The sequence below is a fragment of the Medicago truncatula genome, chromosome 8, assembly GCF_003473485.1.
Source record: "Medicago truncatula cultivar Jemalong A17 chromosome 8, MtrunA17r5.0-ANR, whole genome shotgun sequence".
Lineage (NCBI taxonomy): Eukaryota > Viridiplantae > Streptophyta > Magnoliopsida > Fabales > Fabaceae > Medicago > Medicago truncatula.
The window spans coordinates 7,169,393-7,188,642 of record NC_053049.1 but is presented as its reverse complement, the minus strand read 5'-3'; the positions used below and the strand labels follow the sequence as shown (position 1 = coordinate 7,188,642).

General features: G+C 34.0%; 1 protein-coding gene across 1 annotated transcript; it reads right to left on the bottom strand.

The window, feature by feature from the left end:
* Nucleotides 1–222: 222 nt before the first annotated feature.
* On the bottom strand, nucleotides 223–1,589 carry LOC11424343 (glyceraldehyde-3-phosphate dehydrogenase, testis-specific). The gene has a single exon (XM_003627219.3). The coding sequence runs from the start codon at nucleotides 1,121–1,123 to the stop codon at nucleotides 617–619; it is 507 nt and encodes a 168-aa protein (XP_003627267.1). The 5' UTR covers nucleotides 1,124–1,589; the 3' UTR covers nucleotides 223–616.
* Between the last annotated feature and the right edge of the window lie 17,661 nt (nucleotides 1,590–19,250).

Genomic DNA, 19,250 nt, shown 5'->3' with positions numbered 1-19,250 from the left:
GTTTCCACTTTCCACCCAATTATTAACCTTGGCAGCCACTCAAGACAATTCACTACTTTTAGCATGACAAGGCAGAACACCATCTCTATCTATAACTCAATGTTTGACAAAAAAAAATGTTGTCATTTAAGAGTGTGCTACACATTAAGAAAACCACATAACAGTTGAAACATCATAATCACTACAGATTAGAAATCTATACACACAAGGTTCATGACATCATTGGAGGAGGAAAAACAAAAAGTACTGTCATTAATCAATCAAATATTCCTAACATCATCATTGTACATCTAACAAGTTAGAGAACAACAAACAAAAAAACCAAACAAGTACAAAAGGGTTTCTTCTGTTTTTCATTATAACCCAACGTAATAATGTATCTAAAGGGGTTACATAAAATGTGAAAGGGAAACGTAAACTAACAATATCAATATCAAATATACAAAGAGTAACGTTTGTTCCAATGACTTCACAAATTCATACATTTTCCATTTCCCTGCTTGAAAATCTCAACATTTCTTTTCTCCCCCACAACAAAGAATTTCAATTTCAACCCATTAATTTCTCTTTTTTTTTTCTTTCGAATGAATTAAATAAGAAAGGTAAGGAAAAAAATTCAAGAACAATTCTCATATCTGTCATTGTCATTGGTCTTCAAAAGTTGTCTTCTTTTGATTACCAAGAACCCAACAAAACCAACCTGCATAATTGCCGCAATGCCCACAAATAAAAGTCCAACCTTTTTGCCAGCATTCATCGAATGCTGCGGCGGGGGCGCCAGGGGCGGTGGTAATTGAACATGGTCGTGCCAGCGACGGAGGTGGGGCGGCGGCGGCGAACTTATTGGGCTGGGATTTTGATTTTGTGGTGGAATATCCGGCAATGTTGGCGGTGGAGGTGAATTGAAATCCTGAGGAGGTGGTGGAGTTGATGGCGGCGGAGGTGGTGGAGGTGGTGGCGGTGGTGGAGGTGGCGGAGGCGGTGGTGGAGATGAAACCACTTGATTTTGTTGTGATTGAAAACCGTTTGGATCTTGTATCTGAGATTGAACAACAAAAGCATAAAAACAAATAGAAATACCGAAAATCAAAAATCCCAAATGCGAATAAAATGTTGAAGCCATGGAAGAACAGAGATCGATTTCTATATTGATTATTAGGGTTTGTAGATACAAAAGGGGGTTTTTTCCACATCTACCCCCAGGTTGAAATTTTGCTATGAAAATGAAATTAACCCTTTGAATTGAAATGGGTATGGATCAAAATCGTTGATTTGTTGTTGTTAAGGTGAGAAATTGAGAATGAAGGTAATTAGGGTTTTTGATGTTTTCATTGTGAAACGCAGAAAAAGGGGTCGTTTTGGAGAGAAAGAGAAAGAGGGGTTGAAAAATGAAGGAATGTGTTTCTCTTTCTCTCTCTCCGAGATTGTTTCTGAGAAATGGGGTTGAAAGAAATGGAATGGGGTTGGAGAGGAGAGAGAGAGAGAGAGAGAGAGAGAGAGATGGGGTTCAACGGTTGGGCTAATTTAGGAGAGTAATGAGCTAGCAACATGGAACGAATCTTCCTACCTGTCATCACTCTTCATACATTTATTTTCCTATGTGTCTTTCTATTCAATACTCAATATTTTATCTACTTAATTTAGTTTCTTTTTTTTTTTTTAACAAATTTATTACCTAATAACCGTAACAAGAGTATGTAGTTTAAGTGGTTGATGAGTTTCTCTTAAAATAAATTGTTTGAGATTTGAGTTCTCTAAATCCATTATTTTTTTCAAAGTTGTGTGAACTCACGAAATGTATCACCTAAGGAGGGGGTGTTATTCTTCACGCCAAATGTTGATGATCCTCGCAATTAGGTGTATGCTTGTTCTTCAAAGAGGCAACATGTGAATGATAAAGTGATGCCAAAATCAGATAGTGTGCTACCATGTAGCGAGTGAGTGCAAAGTAACGTGATGATGCATGAGGTGAGGTCTATTATTTATAGTGTGGCTCTAAATGATATTCATCTTGTTGTAATCTTCTTCATGCAGAATTTGTATTAAATAAACTCAATTTGTTATGGAAAATTGAATATGAGATAACTTAAAGGTTATTATAATATTTGAATTATTATATGATGCTAGGAACGATTAAGCATATCGGTACTTCTAAAATCCTAATGCGGAGATGTGTTTGTTTTTTGGGATCACGTTGAGAGTAGATTTTTGTGTTGAATTATCCTTTGTGTCGAAGTGACCCACCTAGGGTGGAATTGGTATTTGAACCCATTATTAATAAGCAGCTCATTTACATAGTTTTCAATTATTTTTCAAAACACTTATATCAACTAAAATTGATTAAAAACGTGTGATTTTTTCCACTTTATTGTATATATTTGGTACTTCGGGTTTGAGACGGAAGAATGATGATTTTTACATCTTTTTCTTGTTTTCGAAGGTAAATGATTGATAGAACCTTAGAAGAAAGAAACAAAGGTCATCCGAGCAAGAGTTAGCCTTGGGAGTAGCAATTTGGATGAAATAACAAACAATAAAACTATTATAGCTTATAATTAGGGGTATTTGTGGTGCTATTTGGATCGGTTTTGTGATAAAAAGTCATCCGACTCAAAATAAAATTCACATGTGACTTGATTTAGATGATTATTCTAAAAAATTTCGATTCAAATATATATTGTTTAATTTGGATCGATTTTTTATATTCAAAATGCAACATATAATTTTTTATTAATATTAATATTATACATACACGGTAAAATAATATGTGTTGATTCAAAATATAACGCAAAGATATTAAAAAATCAACATCGCATAATGAAAGAATATATTAAAACCGTACGAAGTAGTAATAATATGGATTAAATTAATGTAATGTATAATATTAAAAAACAACAAAAAATATATTAATGTAATAAATAATACTAACAAAATAATAAATAAGTATTAAAATTTAATTTTATAGTTCAGTTTGGTTTTGAAAAAGTTATCCGATCTTCGATATAATCCTAGCAGTTTTTACAAAACAACTTCCAAACATATTCGATTTTTTTCTTACGGTTTTCGAGTTTTTTGGATCTGACTTGTGGTTTTATTTTGGATCGGTTTCTATTTGAGCACCCCTATATACAACTACCGCTAGAGATATAAAGGCACCTTGCTAAGCAAGCCAACAGTTTGCTTCAGGAATCAATCCAAAGAGATATAAAGAAAAACATGGTAATATCCCTAAGCAAGCACGTAATTTGGTTAGCAAATTAAGGCGACACCGAAAGACGTTTTTTTGAGTTGAAAAAGACTTCATTTGTCCATCCATTATAAATAGAACAATAACTGTCATTTTTAGAGTGTCACTTGATACCTTTCGGTACCATAGCCAGACGGAGAAGGTGACTAAGGAATCAACTTCAACAATCAATCCCTTCTTAACATGTATTGTAAGTGTTAGAATACAGAGACAATTGACCACAATCACCAAAATCATTATTCATCATTGTGTAAATAAATGTAGTTAATTATACAATAACTCCTACCTTAATTGGAGTCTATGTATTGTTGTATATATGTTTGCCAAATGAATGAAAATAGTCAGACAGTAAATTCTTACATGGTATCACGAGTTTGATCCTAAAACACAAACCTGCTGCAATTCTTTTTCTTTTTCATCAATGGCAGAAAACAAAAACTTTCACCCCGCCCTTGCTGTGAACAATATCAGAAACTTCATTCCCATCACTCTAGAGATGGAAACCAACCATTACTCCACATGCGCAGAATTATTCAAAATTCATTGCACCGTCTACCAAGTTATTGATCACATAATCCCAACCACACCAGAAATAGAATCATCAAAGAAAAAAGAAAAAGCAATAGCCGGTAACAAAGAAGGATCCGTTGTAGAAAAGGAAAAATCTGCCGAGAGTAACAAAGAACAATGGTCACGCCTGGATGCAATCGTTCTCCAATGGATTTACGGAACGATCTCCACCGACCTCCTTCACACCATCATGTCACCTGGTTCAACCGCACAGCAAACATGGGAGCGATTGGAAAACATCTTCCAGGACAACAAAGCTTCTCGTGTTGTTCACCTGGAAAACCAATTCACACGCGTCCATTTGGACGACTTTCCCAACATCTCGGCATACTGCCAAGAACTCAAGATGATTGCTGATCAACTGTCAAACGTTGGCTCACCAGTTTCGAACCAAAGGTTAGTTCTCCAATTAATTGCGGGTCTGAATGAGAACTACGATGGTGTTGCTATTTTTATTCAACAGAGTAATCCTTTGCCGCTATTTCATGAGGCACGATCGAGGCTGATCCTCGAAGAAACCCGCAAGGCAAAGCAAGCAGCTGCTACAATCAATGCTGCAGGTACCGCTCTCCTCACCACAAACCAGTCCAGTGATGACAACTCTGGTAACAATCGTGGGTTTACCCAAGGTTCCAGAAATCCAGCACACCGTAATAATTTTGATCAAAAACACGGTCAGAACAAAAACAACAATCGCGGCAGAAATGGTGGCGGTAGAGGACGAGGTCGTAGTAACAACGGACAAAACAGTGGACAGCAATACAATCCACGTCCATGGCAGCAACAACTGTGGCCATCATACCCACAATGGGGACCGTGGGGACAACAACCATGGGCAGCTCCACCTTGTCCTTACCCCACATCCAATTGGGTTCGTCCACCATCAAATCGTTCCCCCGTGGCTACAGGAACTCGTCCACCACAGGCTTATAGTGCTCATGGGCCAACTCCTTCAAATTATGCACCTACAGACATCGATGCGGCAATGCATAATCTGTTCTTGAATGTTCCTGATGAAAATTGGTACATGGACACTGGTGCAACATCACACATGACTGCATCTCAAGGTACTCTCTCTACTTATTCTAATTTGAGCATTAATAAAAATATCGTTGTTGGCAGTGGACAGGAAATTCCAATTCGCGGTTATGGACAAACATACATTTCCCCACCTTACCCACCCTTATCATTAAATAATGTCCTCCATGCCCCTAAACTCATTAAAAACTTAATATTTGTGCGTCGCTTCACAATTGATAATAATGTTACCATTGAGTTTGATCCTTTTAGTTTTTCTGTGGAGGATATACAAACGGGGATACCTCTAATGAGATGTGACAGCACAGGTGACCTGTACCCTCTCACCACAACCACAAGCCATCAATCCACTTCTCCAGCAACCTTTGCAGCTCTCTCTCCTACCTTATGGCACAATCGTTTGGGACACCCCGGAGCAAATGTTTTAAGTTTTCTAAACAAAAATAAGTTTATTGAGTGTAAACAAATCTCTAGTCCTTCTATTTGTCAATCTTGCATTTATGGGAAACATGTTAAATTACCTTTTTCTATTTCAAATTCTACTACTTCCAAGCCTTTTGATATAATTCATAGTGATTTGTGGACATCACCAATTTTAAGTTCAGCAGGCCATAAATATTACCTTTTTTTCTTAGATGATTACACCAATTTTGTGTGGACATTTCCCATTGGAAGAAAATCACAAGTCCCATCCATTTTTTCCTCATTTCATGCATTCATTAAAACTCAATTCGGAACCACAATCAAATGTTTTCAATGTGATAATGGAACAGAATTTAATAATGAATACTTTACACAGTTTTGTCACAAAAATGGTATGGTATTCCGTTTTTCTTGTCCACACACTTCACCACAAAATGGCAAAGCTGAACGTAAAATACGAGCAATTAATAACTTCATCCGTACTAGCCTTGCTCATTCATCTATGCCACCATCATTTTGGCACCATGCTCTACAAATCACCACATACCTTCAAAACATTCTACCTAGCAAGATTCTCTCACATCACTCCCCCACTCAATACCTATATCATAGGGATCCCTCGTACACACATTTACGTGTATTTGGGTGTTTGTGTTATCCGCTCTTTCCCTCCACCGCCATCAATAAACTACAAGCCCGCTCCACTCCATGTGCCTTTTTAGGTTATCCACAAAATCACCGCGGTTACAAATGTTATGATTTGTCTAGCAAGAAAATAATAATTTCTAGACATGTCATATTTGATGAGACCCAATTCCCATTTGCCAAAACACATACTTCCTCCACTCACACCTATGAATTCTTAAATGACAGCCTTCATCCACTTCTACACTACCACCTCCAAAATGATCCAAAACAAGATGAACCGGAACCACGTAAAATTGAATCACCACAACCTGCCACAACACCAGCCTCACCAATTAATGTGACAAACCAAAGCATACTACCGCCTTCCCCTATGTCTATTAACCAATTACCCCATCCACTTGTCTCAACTGAACTCACATCTCCTACACATACTCCACAACAAATCCATCAAGAACCACCCCGAACCATTGCAACCCACAGCATGCATGGAATTCATAAACCTAAAATTCAATTCAACTTGACCACCTCAATTACATCATCACCACTTCCCCACAACCCTAAGGCAGCCCTGTCCGACTCGAATTGGAAAGCTGCCATGTTAGACGAATTTGATGCTCTTATTAAAAATAAGACATGGGAATTGGTACCTCGTCCACAAAATGTTAATTTTATTCGCTCTATGTGGATATTCCGTCACAAAAAGAAATCAGATGGGTCATTTGAGAGGTATAAAGCTCGACTTGTAGGTGATGGAAGGTCTCAATAGGTTGGAGTAGATTGTGATGAAACATTCAGCCCAGTCGTGAAACCAACGACTATTCGTATAGTACTTACTATAGCTCTCTCAAAGTCGTGGCCCATTCATCAGCTCGATGTTAAAAATGTTTTTCTTCACGGTGAACTTCAAGAAACTGTATACATGCATCAGCCGATGGGTTTTCGTGACCCAATCCATCCAGATTATGTTTGTTTATTGAAGAAATCTCTTTATGGGCTTAAACAGGCCCCTCGTGCTTGGTACCAACGGTTTGCTGATTTTGCATTCACCATCGGTTTTTCCCATAGCAAATCTGATCATTCCCTATTTATTTATCGGAAAGGAAATGACATGACATATATTTTACTCTATGTTGACGACATCATTCTTACTGCATCATCTGATGTTCTTCGTCGGTCTATTATGTCACTTCTTGCCTCCGAATTTGCTATGAAAGATTTGGGTACTCTGAGTTATTTTTTTAGGCCTTGCAGTTACACATCATGCAGGTGGCTTGTTTCTTAGTCAAAGAAAATATGCGTCTGAGATAATCGAACGAGCAGGTATGACCTCATGCAAACCAACAGCTACACCAGTGGATACCAAATCTAAACTAAGTACCTCTTCTGTTTCTGGTCTCATCTCCTACACGGACGCCGATTGGGGTGGGTGCCCCGATACTAGACGTTCCACCTCTGGATATTGCATCTTCCTTGGCGACAACTTGATATCATGGTCATCTAAGCGTCAACCAACTCTATCTCGATCAAGTGCTGAAGCCGAATATAGAGGGGTTGCAAATGTTGTCTCTGAATCTTGTTGGATCCGAAACCTTCTCTTGGAACTCCATTGCCCAATTCAGAAAGCTACCTTAGTGCATTGTGATAATATTAGTGCAATATACCTCTCTGGTAATCATGTTCAACATCAACGCACTAAGCACATTGAAATAGACATTCACTTTGTTCGTGAAAAAGTTGCCCGTGGACAAGTCTGTGTTCTTCATGTTCCATCTCGCTATCAAATTGCCGACATCTTCACCAAAGGTCTTCCGCGCATACTATTTGAAGATTTCCGAGACAGTCTCAGCGTACGCCGGCCTCCCGCTTCGACTGCGGGGGTGTGTTAGAATACAGAGACAGTTGACCACAATCACCAAAATCATTATTCATCATTGTGTAAATAAATGTAGTTAATTATACAATAACTCCAACCTTAATTGGAGTCTATGTATTGTTGTATATATGTTTGCCAAATGAATGAAAATAGTCAGGCAGTATAATTCTTACAGTAAGGTTACCATGTGTAGTTAAAAATCTCTTTTATTGAAATTAGAATTAAATCATCTATACTCCAATGTATTATCTATTAACATGTTGGTTATGTATAATCTTGGTTTCGTTATATAGATGTTCTATTCTAATTTTGATACTTTTAGGAGTGATCATTTCGAAATTGATCTTTTGATTTTTTTCAATTGCTTGGAAAAGTCTTTTTAACTAATGCGTTTAAAATAAATGCATTTGTGGATGCTAGTTGTTAGGAATAGGGCAAGATTTAGAGTCAAAAACCAATATTAAATTTTAATGTTATTGTCAAGGTTAACTGGGAAAGAAATCAGTAGTTAATCGATATAATAGATCTATCATATGTTGGTGTTGATTCATTTGTTGTTTTTTCTCTTTTAGAGTGTTTTTGGGTGCGCCTCAGGCCTAGTGTGTGGGGTTGGGGGTATTCTCCTCTGTGGTGGTTTTGTTTGAGCGTCACTTGACGACTCTCTCCGTGTATATTGTACTCCTATCTTTCGTGTATATATATATATTGTCATTCGAAAAAAAAAAGATCTCTCATTGTTTGTCAGGAATGAAAATGTATGAAGAGTGACAAGCGAAGATACAATTGAAAACCTGAAAGTATGTAATTTATCAGGAGGATACATTGGAATTTGGAAAGAGATTGACGAAGTCTAATCCCAGTAATATCATCTTTTTATTATTTTGATTTCTAATTATTAGTTTTATACAAATTCTATCAAAAAAATACTTTACTTTCTACTTAAAATCATATTAACCGTTAAAAGGCATTGATATCGCATGAGTCCTTGAGGATGCGATAACTTAATGCTTATTTTGATGTGTTAAAAACTGTGACATCGGTTGTTGAGTCGATTTGATGCTCTTAAAATGGGTTTCTTTGTTGGATGATCCATAAGATAATTGAGTTGAACCTTTTAGAACCATACCGTTACACAATCTTCTTAGACTCTTAGTTATCTTAATGGTTAATTGGGTTTGGATTTTTCTTAGGTTTAAATGTGTCATTGATCCTTGCACTTTCATCAGATTTTGGCATTGATCCCTGCACTTTTTTTTTTGTTTGGCATTGGTCCCTGTACTTTGTAAAAATATTGGTATTGATCTCTCTGTTAACTTTCTGTTAAAAAAAAACACACAAAACTAACGGAGTGCCCGTGGCCCAATCATTTCACACCACGTGTCACCAATATCAATATTTTTACAAAGTGCAGGGACCAATACCAATATTTTTACAAAGTGCAGGGACTAATACCAATAGTTTTGTGTTTTTTTTAACAAAAAGTTAACAGAGGGACCAATATCAATATTTTTACAAAATGCAGGGATCAATTCCAAACAAAAAAAAAGTGTAGGGATCAATACCAAAATCTGATAAAAGTGCAGGGACTAAAGACATATTTAAGTCATTTTTTTATCACCAGTTGATGGTGAATTTGAGAACCATATGTTGATCAACAATAAACTCTTGTGCCTAGATTTGTGAGAATAATATGATTGACCATAAGAGAAGTTCCTTGATTTATTTATTATCAACAAGTGATTGACCTTTTCTCTTAGGTTGTGGATTCCCCGTCACCCTTTCTAGTTGTGAAGGAGTTGTTATTTTCTTACCTTAATCTTTGGAGTGTGGAAGTGGATTTGTGCCACATCTTTACTCCTAAGGGTCCGTTTGGTTTCACGGAAGGGGAATTTCAATGGAGGAAGAGTAAAATGATGTGAGATATTTTAATTAAATATATGTTTGGTTTAAAAGAGGAATTAAAAAAGAGGCAAGAGAGTTTAATTAAATATATGCTTGATTCACAAAGGAAAATGAGGGATTAAAAAATATAATTTTTTACCCTTAATATCATACACTATGTTTTAAATCATGTGTCCCTTTATTATCATTTTGATTACTAATCTCCTAAAAAAAAAATACAAACACATTACTTTAACGCCTCTGGAGGTGCTCTTACTGAAAAAATCTGATTAAAATTTACAATTTGATCGAATTTTACACATAAAAATTTTCGATCAAAAGTTACAATCCGGTCGAAAGAAAAGTTAAGGTGTTTAAAGAGCAACTATCTAAGCTCAAGGACTTCCAACAAAATGTATTGGCCCAAGTAATGTATTAGCTTCAAAAAAATTCTGGGCACAAATAATTGCAATAAAGCTGACGGGTTGGGCTTTTAAATTTATATATTCTTTTGTCCTCCCGATTTTATTTAGGTTAGTACTTTTCCCACCCTATGACGTTTTGAATTCTAAAATTTGAAATATTTCAACATGTTTTTGAATGTTTTATGGGATTTTTATGCAGTTTAGATTCTAAAATTCGAACTGCATAAGGTACTTGAGAAACTCATAAGGTGGAAAAAAAACAGTCTTTTATTTATCAATTCTAAAAAAATTCTTTAAAATGTAAGAAACATTGATTGATAATATAGTTTAGAGCAAACAAATAAGTCTTGATTTTTCTTAAAAAAAAAATATGTTGATTTCTTCCGGTCAAAAACGCCGTTATAAAAATTCAAATATTATACATGAAAATCTAATCTACTGCATGGATATATATGTGTTTCAATCTTAACTCTCATGTTCTTCCAATAAATCAATCATACTAATTCATAGTCCTCTTGCGTTGAACTTGAAGTATACGTATTATGTTGGACAGTCTAATTTATTTTCATCCCTAAAGAAAGATTTAGGTAAATATTCATAAAAGTATCTGTTCTGGTTGAATTGGTACTATTATCCAAAATGGATTATTTATTGTATGAAACTTATATTTATACCACTAGCTTGTATAACCAGCAACAGATGATGAACTACCCCAAATTACTAACCTAGCACGACGGGTGAGAAATTAAAAATTTGAGTTCTAAATTCTTATGGGTAGGTGTAGTTACTCTCTTGAAATTACTTATACTATTTCAATAGAAATGACCAAATTCACCTCGCCAAGAGACATGACATAGCAATCATCATCATCTCATTTATATTGGTTTATTTGAATTTATCAATGATGTGAATTCTTGTGAGACTATTTGAAAAAACCTTATAACAATATTGTATAACATTGTTCATAATCTCTTTTTAGTTTATTCCTATAAGTTCTTCAACATTGTTTACAAAAAGAACTTGTAATATATGAATTTCAACATATTCCTATAAGTTCTCTTAATTGCATGGTACCTATTTCTACTTTACTTTGTACTGTGATCTAGTTTTTTTTTCTTCAAATGCTACGATCTAGTCTGAATAGAGATATTTTAGTATAGTGTTTTAAAACTCGAACCGAACTAGCTAATAAATCTTATCAACCCTATTATAAAAAGAACTAAATAAAACCTATATATTCTATGACATGAAACTTGTTGAACTTTATTGATTGATCAAACTTTATATTTAAGTAGTAAAGTATTAGTAGTCATTTCGATTTATTTTCACAGCTAGCTAGTGATTAAGATAAGAGGGGGAAAAGGGGATAGAAAAGACATTGTAGTAGTAGAATACTAGTGGAGCAAGCAAACAAACAAGCAAAAAGGAGCAAAGAAGCATGTTGGGCGGATCCAGCTAAACAGCCGGATCAACGCAGTCTCTTTTACCACAAATGTCAGCAACATTTGTCCTATTGCTCATTTCTTGTTCTTATGTCTATGTCTATACCTATCTCCCTATGCATGGCATCAATGTTTTGTCCCATTTACAAGTCACTTCCGAAAGAAATTGAATTTCTTCATCTACAAATCGGTTGGTAACTTCATGAACATTCATACGCAAGAGTTGAAGTTTAAATTTCGGATTCTCCACTACTTCGCATTTATAGTGTGTTAGTTTTGTCATTAGACTACTTAAAATGATAGTCTGGTGCACTAAAGTTTTCGTATATACAAGGTCTGTGAAGGAGTCACACCAATTGATGTATAATACACAATCTTTCCTTGTCCCTATAGATTTAAACTCGTGATATTTTAGTCACGTGACAACAACTTTACCATTATCACTAGATTACTTAACAAAAAACATTGCACTTCTTTCAACTCACAAATCATTTGATTATTTGTGACCGATTAAAAAGGTATTCAAGTATGTGTTTGGTCAGACATTTGGTTTAATGTAGTCATGCGGTGAAAGAGAAACTAGGAAATTTAACTTCACAAAATCACTATAAACATAACATTCGAACGCGATAATTGACATTCTGACGTGGAACCAAACATTGCCTAAATAAAAAAGGGAAAATGTTGATTTTACTAGATTACTCTTATTTAATATTGGTGTTATTTCTTTATCATTAATACGAGGATTAAATATGTTTTTTGTCTCTATAAATATGTCAACTTTTTGTTTTAGTCCTTCTAAAAAATTTCTTCAACTTTTAGTCCTCCAAAAGTTTTTCATCTTCGCTTATGGTCTCTCCTTTAAAGTAAACTCAGACGTAAAATTCATATTTTTGAATAAAATTTTGCAGAAAAATTTATAATATTATAAGAATCTCTAAAAAAAAAATTAATTTAATTTATGTAAACATGAAAACATATTTAACCCTTAATACAAAGTAAAAAATATTGATTTGAAAGTGATACAAATTAGTTAATATTAATATTGAAAAAATTAGTTAATTAGATTTTATAGTTGAAAAAATGAGTTAATATTAATATTGTATTAAAAAAATTAAAAGGTAATTAATCGTGAGATGATTTTTTTATAAAAGGATCACTCTTGAGTAGTTGAGAGTATTTGTGAGAGGATGAGAGTGTTACTTTAGCTTAGGTAATGGTTATTTTGAGAGTGTTGTAGGGACAAAAGGTGGCATGTTGGAATTGTTGAGACATAACAAGGATGTGAAATGAATGAAGGGTAAAAAGGGTAGTCATGGTGTGTGAAAGGGAATGCGTCATGAGCCAAAAGAAAAAGTGACCTTAGTCTTGTTGTGGATAAAAAGGGAACTTCATTGTTTATTGTTCCCTCGCCCCATCGTTTTAACTTTACTTTCAATATCAATAGTTTTCATAAAGAGAAAAAAAATAAAAATAAAGATGTTATGAGAAAAGTGCAAAAGTTTTGAGTTTTAGGACACTGAAGTGAAGAAAAAGAAAGGGTATTACGTGACAATGTCTTGGAAATTGAGGCTAAGTTGCTTACAGTAGTTAAAATTCAGCTGGGTGCTATAGGGTACCCCAGATGGCCATTTGGAGGAATGGGGATATCCCTATATATCTCTATGGCCACATTATATCATTCTCATTTCATGATTTGATTTTGATATATGGTAGTTGGATTTTTGTTTTTTTTCTGTTGCACATCTATAGGAATTTCAGTGGTATCTTACAGAAAAAATGGCTATTGGACTGTTCTGCTTTAGCCTTAAGATATATCAGGAAAATGTGCAACAGTTATATCTTAAGACTTATTATTTAACTAAATTGGATTTTTATGGTATTTTGTGGTACAACAGTTATATAGGCTGTTAAATTTAGAGAAATAACGTTTCTTTCTAACAATCCAACAATTTTTACTGCTACACCATAAAGCAATAGTTGTAGAAGTCTAAAGAAATAAATTCTTATGGAAAATTGTATTCTTAGTTAAATTTGAAAGAAAAAAAACTTAACGATCTAATAATTAATTACTTTGTTTAAAAATCTTAAATAATATTCTTAGAACACCATTAGCAAGAAATTTAATAATTTAACATATAATTACTTCATCATTAGAGTCAAGTATGGGTACTAATCAAATGTGAGAGAATAAACTTCTTTGAATATTCTATTTTTCTTTGAGCATTCTATTTTAACTTTCTTTGTGAAATTGTCAATAAACAAAGTTTGAACTTGATGTTTAAAACTAAATCCGATCAATTATTGATCACCTTCCCAATTATCAAACATAACAGTGACATTTAAATTTGTACTAGGTTAAAACTTACACTTTAAAAACAAAAGCAAATGGTTAGAAACCCTAAATCGGAAGAAAAAAAATGACAAACATTAAAAATAGAAGATCTAACCTTTGATTTGAGCGTAGTTACACAAAGAGAGTCAAAAAGATGAGGAAAAATCAAGACCTTGGTTTGAAATTGTTGGTGAATGTGAGGCTGAGTGATATGAGAGATTGAGTATGCATGAGGGTTAGATATGGTCGTGACTGCGAGTTAAACGATGACGATTAGGGATTCTACAATTATGTTTGTGACTAAGAGTGAGAGAGAGCTTCAAGATCGACCTTCATATTTCTATCAGTTAAGTGAGAGAATGTGAGGAGGCAAGGCAACAAGACTAAGTCTAAGTGAGTGAATGCGGTAATGCAAACCCTAAAAATCAAAATGCATGCGTTTAACATCAAAACAACATCGTTTGGTATATTATATGGGGCATGGGTTTGGTTACCTGTGGTTCAAAACTTTCCACCCACACTCACCCACACCAACCCAGACCAAATCGAATTTCGACCCCGTTGGCTCGTAACCCGTTTGTATATGCCCGTCTCACTCTTTTTTTCTTCGGTTACTAACGGGTTTATGTTCAGCCTTGACTACGTGAATAAGAAATTATTCTCTCTATCATAAGCTTCTCCTCATTTTTTCCCCGTCTTCTCCTCCTCTTACTCACATTATTTTTGTTGAAGAATGACGGATGTATGAGTGAATCTAAATCCCTAACATTTATATTTTGTTGACCCGTCAAATAGAAATGTCTCCCTGTAAAAAAAAAATTCACCCCAAAAGTAAAATTGATTTGTGACAATATTATCTTTTATTTTGGATAAGTTATGTGACATTTTTTTATTGGAAACCTCTCAAGTCAAGACAATCGTGTATCCAACCCAACCAGACTATGGTGGCTAAGAACGATTCTCAATAATCTCTTATGTTGATCCCCATATGTCTCATGATAGAACCGTTAATCATGCTCTAATCACACATTCATAATTCCTCATCCAGATTTATGTTCATGTCTCCTTAGAAATCAAGGACGCAATGTTACGATCCTATAGAACAAATCATATTTAAGTAAGGTCTTAGTTACGTGACATTGTATGAATATTATATAATACAAGTAGTTGAAAATGATTATCAATTTACTTTATTAATTAATAATATTATTATTGTATAACTATAACTATTTAGCCAAGTTTTTTTAATGACAAATGTTATTTGTTATATTAAGATTTGAATTCTGAATCATTAACTCCTTAACCTTTTTAATATCTTAGTTCAACTAAATAAGTTACCCATTCCCCGAATTCTTTAACCAGGTTGTCATGGGTTGTATCCGTGACTATTGCGTATGAGAAAATTTCGATTGAAATGTGATGATTCATCTTAAGTGTCATCTAAATTCTTCGACGAAGATTAATCACCATTAAATCCAGGGGCGGATCTCTTTGGAGACCTTCAGGTGTCATGGTATCCCCTAACTTTACTATATATACCCTCCGGTCACAAATATAAGCAAAAATTCATATTTTAAATTCATTCAATAAATGACATACGAGAACTTCTATGGTACACTCACAATTTTGAGTGTACCGGTACTCTTGTTTTACAAAATATATAAATTAAAGATCACTTTAATGAAATAAAAAGGTATTTGTCAATATTTATATTTTAGAAAACATCATTTCATAAGAAAAACCATCATTTCATTGTTTATAAGGATCATATTACAAAATTTACATTTTGTCATAAAAAATAATCAATATTCATTGTCATGAGTAATGAAAATTCTTAAAAATTAAATTTTATTTCGTCGAAGCTTTTGGTATATAAAATTTAATTATTTTAGTTGTCAATGATAGAAAATAATTATTTTTCTTCAAAAAAACAACTCATTTATTATTAATTTTACGACTTGGTGTACCGATACATCCAATGGATGTACCATAGAATTTGCCATGACATATTACCCCTAATAATGCAACATGTTTCACTTGGTCACCAGGGGGATTTGAACCATCTTCCCGTCACAATAATCCAGGAAAACCAACCACTTGACCTGTTATCTACTAATTGCTTTAACTTGAAACCGTTTAATATATAATACATACATTTTTGGCACCCCAAATAAATTTATTCAAGATCTGTCACTGGTTAAACCGTAATCATAATAATATATAATCTCAAAAAAGTTGTATAACTAGGACTCTGGCTGTAAAAAAGAAACTGGGAGTCTATGGTTCATATAAAAATAGTACTATATCTTCGTAAACATGGAATACTTCCACATAATTTTAATTGGGCATAAATGTTTTTATGAAGAAACAAACAGCAAAAGTAAAAAATGCATTAATATTTGATTTTTTAAATGTCGAGAAATATATAAATCATTTTAATCATGACATAAGAACTACTAATTAATTCAGCGACAAACGACTCATAAGTCATACTATGTGATTACAATATGGGTAATGTTAACCCGTGTCGTTATCTAGTGCCTCCGGACACTGGTTAAGGAGTTAAATATAATAAATATTACATTGAAATTTGTGCTGTACTATTCAAAAACATAAAAAGTGTTACTTTTATTTTAAAATTTTCTTTTTAGTTTCCTTAACTAGTGTCTGGATGCACCGGTTAACATGACCTTGCTATAATTAGTAGATTAGATTTTAGTCTACAATCCACGTTGACTCTAAATAGCATCTATCTTCCATAAATCTTTGATTAGATTTGAAATGAAATAGTAGCCAAATAGACTTTAGTTAAACTCGAATATATCACAACTGGTAGCATAGATAGGCTGTGTTTGTTTACAGACTATCGAAAATGACCTGTCTATTCCTAACCCATAACAAAATCACACCCTTCAAATAAAGGAACACAGAAGAAGTACCTATATATATAGCATATTATATAGATGGTAAAAATGCTTAAACTGTCACGCTAGCATGCAACCCATGCAATCTCTGAACTCAGCTCTTATCCTATTCTTCCTTACACAATCTAATTAATCCATAGTACCACCTAGCTAGCTAGCTAGCTAGGGAGTTGTAGCATAAATATAACTTGCAGTTTGATTGCAATAACGCTCAAAAAAGAAGAAAATTAAGAACAAGCTATTAAAGTACACCAACTTTGTTACGTAATATATATACTTATTCCATTGAATGGTTAATTAGGTGTTCATGTTTAGGTGACCATGATGAATAACCTTAAATTAATCTTGTTCTGAACCGGTCAGAATACCAATCACACGTTAACACGTGGTATGACACATCGCCTTAAGGCTCCACGTTTGAGGGAGCACGCCAATTTAAGTGCACCATGCTACGCAGAAGCACGCTCTCGCGGAATTGCCCTACATGTGTCCTCTAACCATCCCTAATCACTTGTTTCACTCTTAAGGTATAATCTGTGTTGGATCCAAATATGTTGACTTGCAATGGCAAGACTTTATATGATAGATATTTATTGAAAATTTTTAGCAATGTAAAAGTGATATATAATAACATCTTTATTATTGAGCAAAATACTCGAGATTATAAACACTATCCTATTCTTTTTAAAAAAAAAAAAACACTATCCTATTATGGGAGCCCCTGATATGGACCCCTTTTATTAAGGTCCACCCATGGTCCTTGATAAATTACCGGTTATAGTGGGTGAATACATTTTCCTTTCATTTAATTTAATTATTTATATTTAATTGTTTATTGAGCACAACCTTTAAATGACAAAACTGACCCAAATTATTGTCTTAAGGTGTTATCCTTTTATTCATGATGAATCTATTTAACAAGTAAGGATAAGATCAGTGATTGCAGGTCTTGTTTCACGAAATAGCAAGGATCGAGTTTCTGAATATGGTTTTACATTAACTACTAAGGTGTATGTATTCGTTCTACTAAAGCAAAATGAATACATCGTAAAGTTACAAATTACAAAAACAATAGCAACTTGTTCTTTAATCTCCATGGATGACTATTTCTTTTTAATCTCTACTCACGAGCTCTTTAAAGAGGACATTTTCTAGAACAAGCAAATCTAAGCTGCAGAAACATGCTAAATTTGCCTAACCTCAACACGAAGGAAATTACAAATAGTTGTTTAAACTAAGCAACTTTAGTTTAAAATTTATGGAAGAGTGGATCTCAATAAAACTCTGCCAATGGAAAAAGTTGGATATGGTTTGGGGCTTTGGGCATCCAGTTGCATACGTTGTCCATGAAAATTAAAGATGGGTTTTTCTTAAGTTTGATTAAAGATTTAAGGACCATTTGAGTTGAAAAAAGATGATTATTATATTCAAGAATTGAAGCAGCACTTGCGTAAACAATGGTGGAAGGAGAGAGAAAACGAAGACATTGAATAATGGCATGTCCTGCTTTAATTTTTTTTTTTTTTTTTGTGTTATATTAATATCCATGTAAACCGGAAATGAAGTGATTTTACCCATTAAAACCGGTCATTTATTAAGGACCATGGGTGGACCTTAATAAAAAGGGTCCATATTAGGGGCTCCCATATTAGAAAAATCAAAGACTCATCAACATCTACAAATTAAAAGTTTTCTTTACGTGTCTTTATATTTATAAAATATGGTAGAAATTATTCAAAATTTCATCTCAAATGCATTTACACGTTGATTTTATAAAATTAATGAGCAAAACTCTTTTTTATGATATAAATTTCCATTTAACGGAAGCAATAGTTTAATCATCAAAATTTTAACAAATATAACCGGAAGAGTAGTGGGGGCAGTTGTCCCAATTTAGTCCACCTAGATCTGTGCCTGGGTATGATTCACTTTTCACAACACTTTCTACATATTTTTCTTTTCGGGGGCTGTTCAGGGTTCACTTTCTACACACTCTTTCTCAGTTCCATTACTAACATGCCTGCAGACCTTTCGTTCTACCGCGAAGACTTGACGCCGTTGAACCGGAAATCGTTACCGTCGTACCGGAACATTATCAGCCACCGTTGCCACTCATCCGTTCTCACCGGACACAAATCAACAATTCAATCTTAGACTCAAGAGCTTCTTAATTAAGCTACTCAAGTTACCAAACCTGTGAAACATATTAAGTGGATCGTGAACCGACTTAATCATATGCAAGGAATCTGAATAACAAATAACTCGCTGGCAATCAATCGACCAACACAAATCTAGATCGTGGTAAAGTGGAAGAATCTCACCATGTAAGATACAACAGGGATCAATAAATATTATTCAGTTCTCTCAAATTAAAATAAATATTATTTGTCGTTATTTATTCCTTCTATTTTTGGCGCTTTTAGATTAATGAGTTAAATATGTAT

Coding starts and splice junctions, on each gene's coding strand:
- LOC11424343 (XM_003627219.3), bottom strand. CDS start 1,123: ATGGCTTCAACATTTTATTCGCATTTGGGATTTTTGATTTTCGGTATT.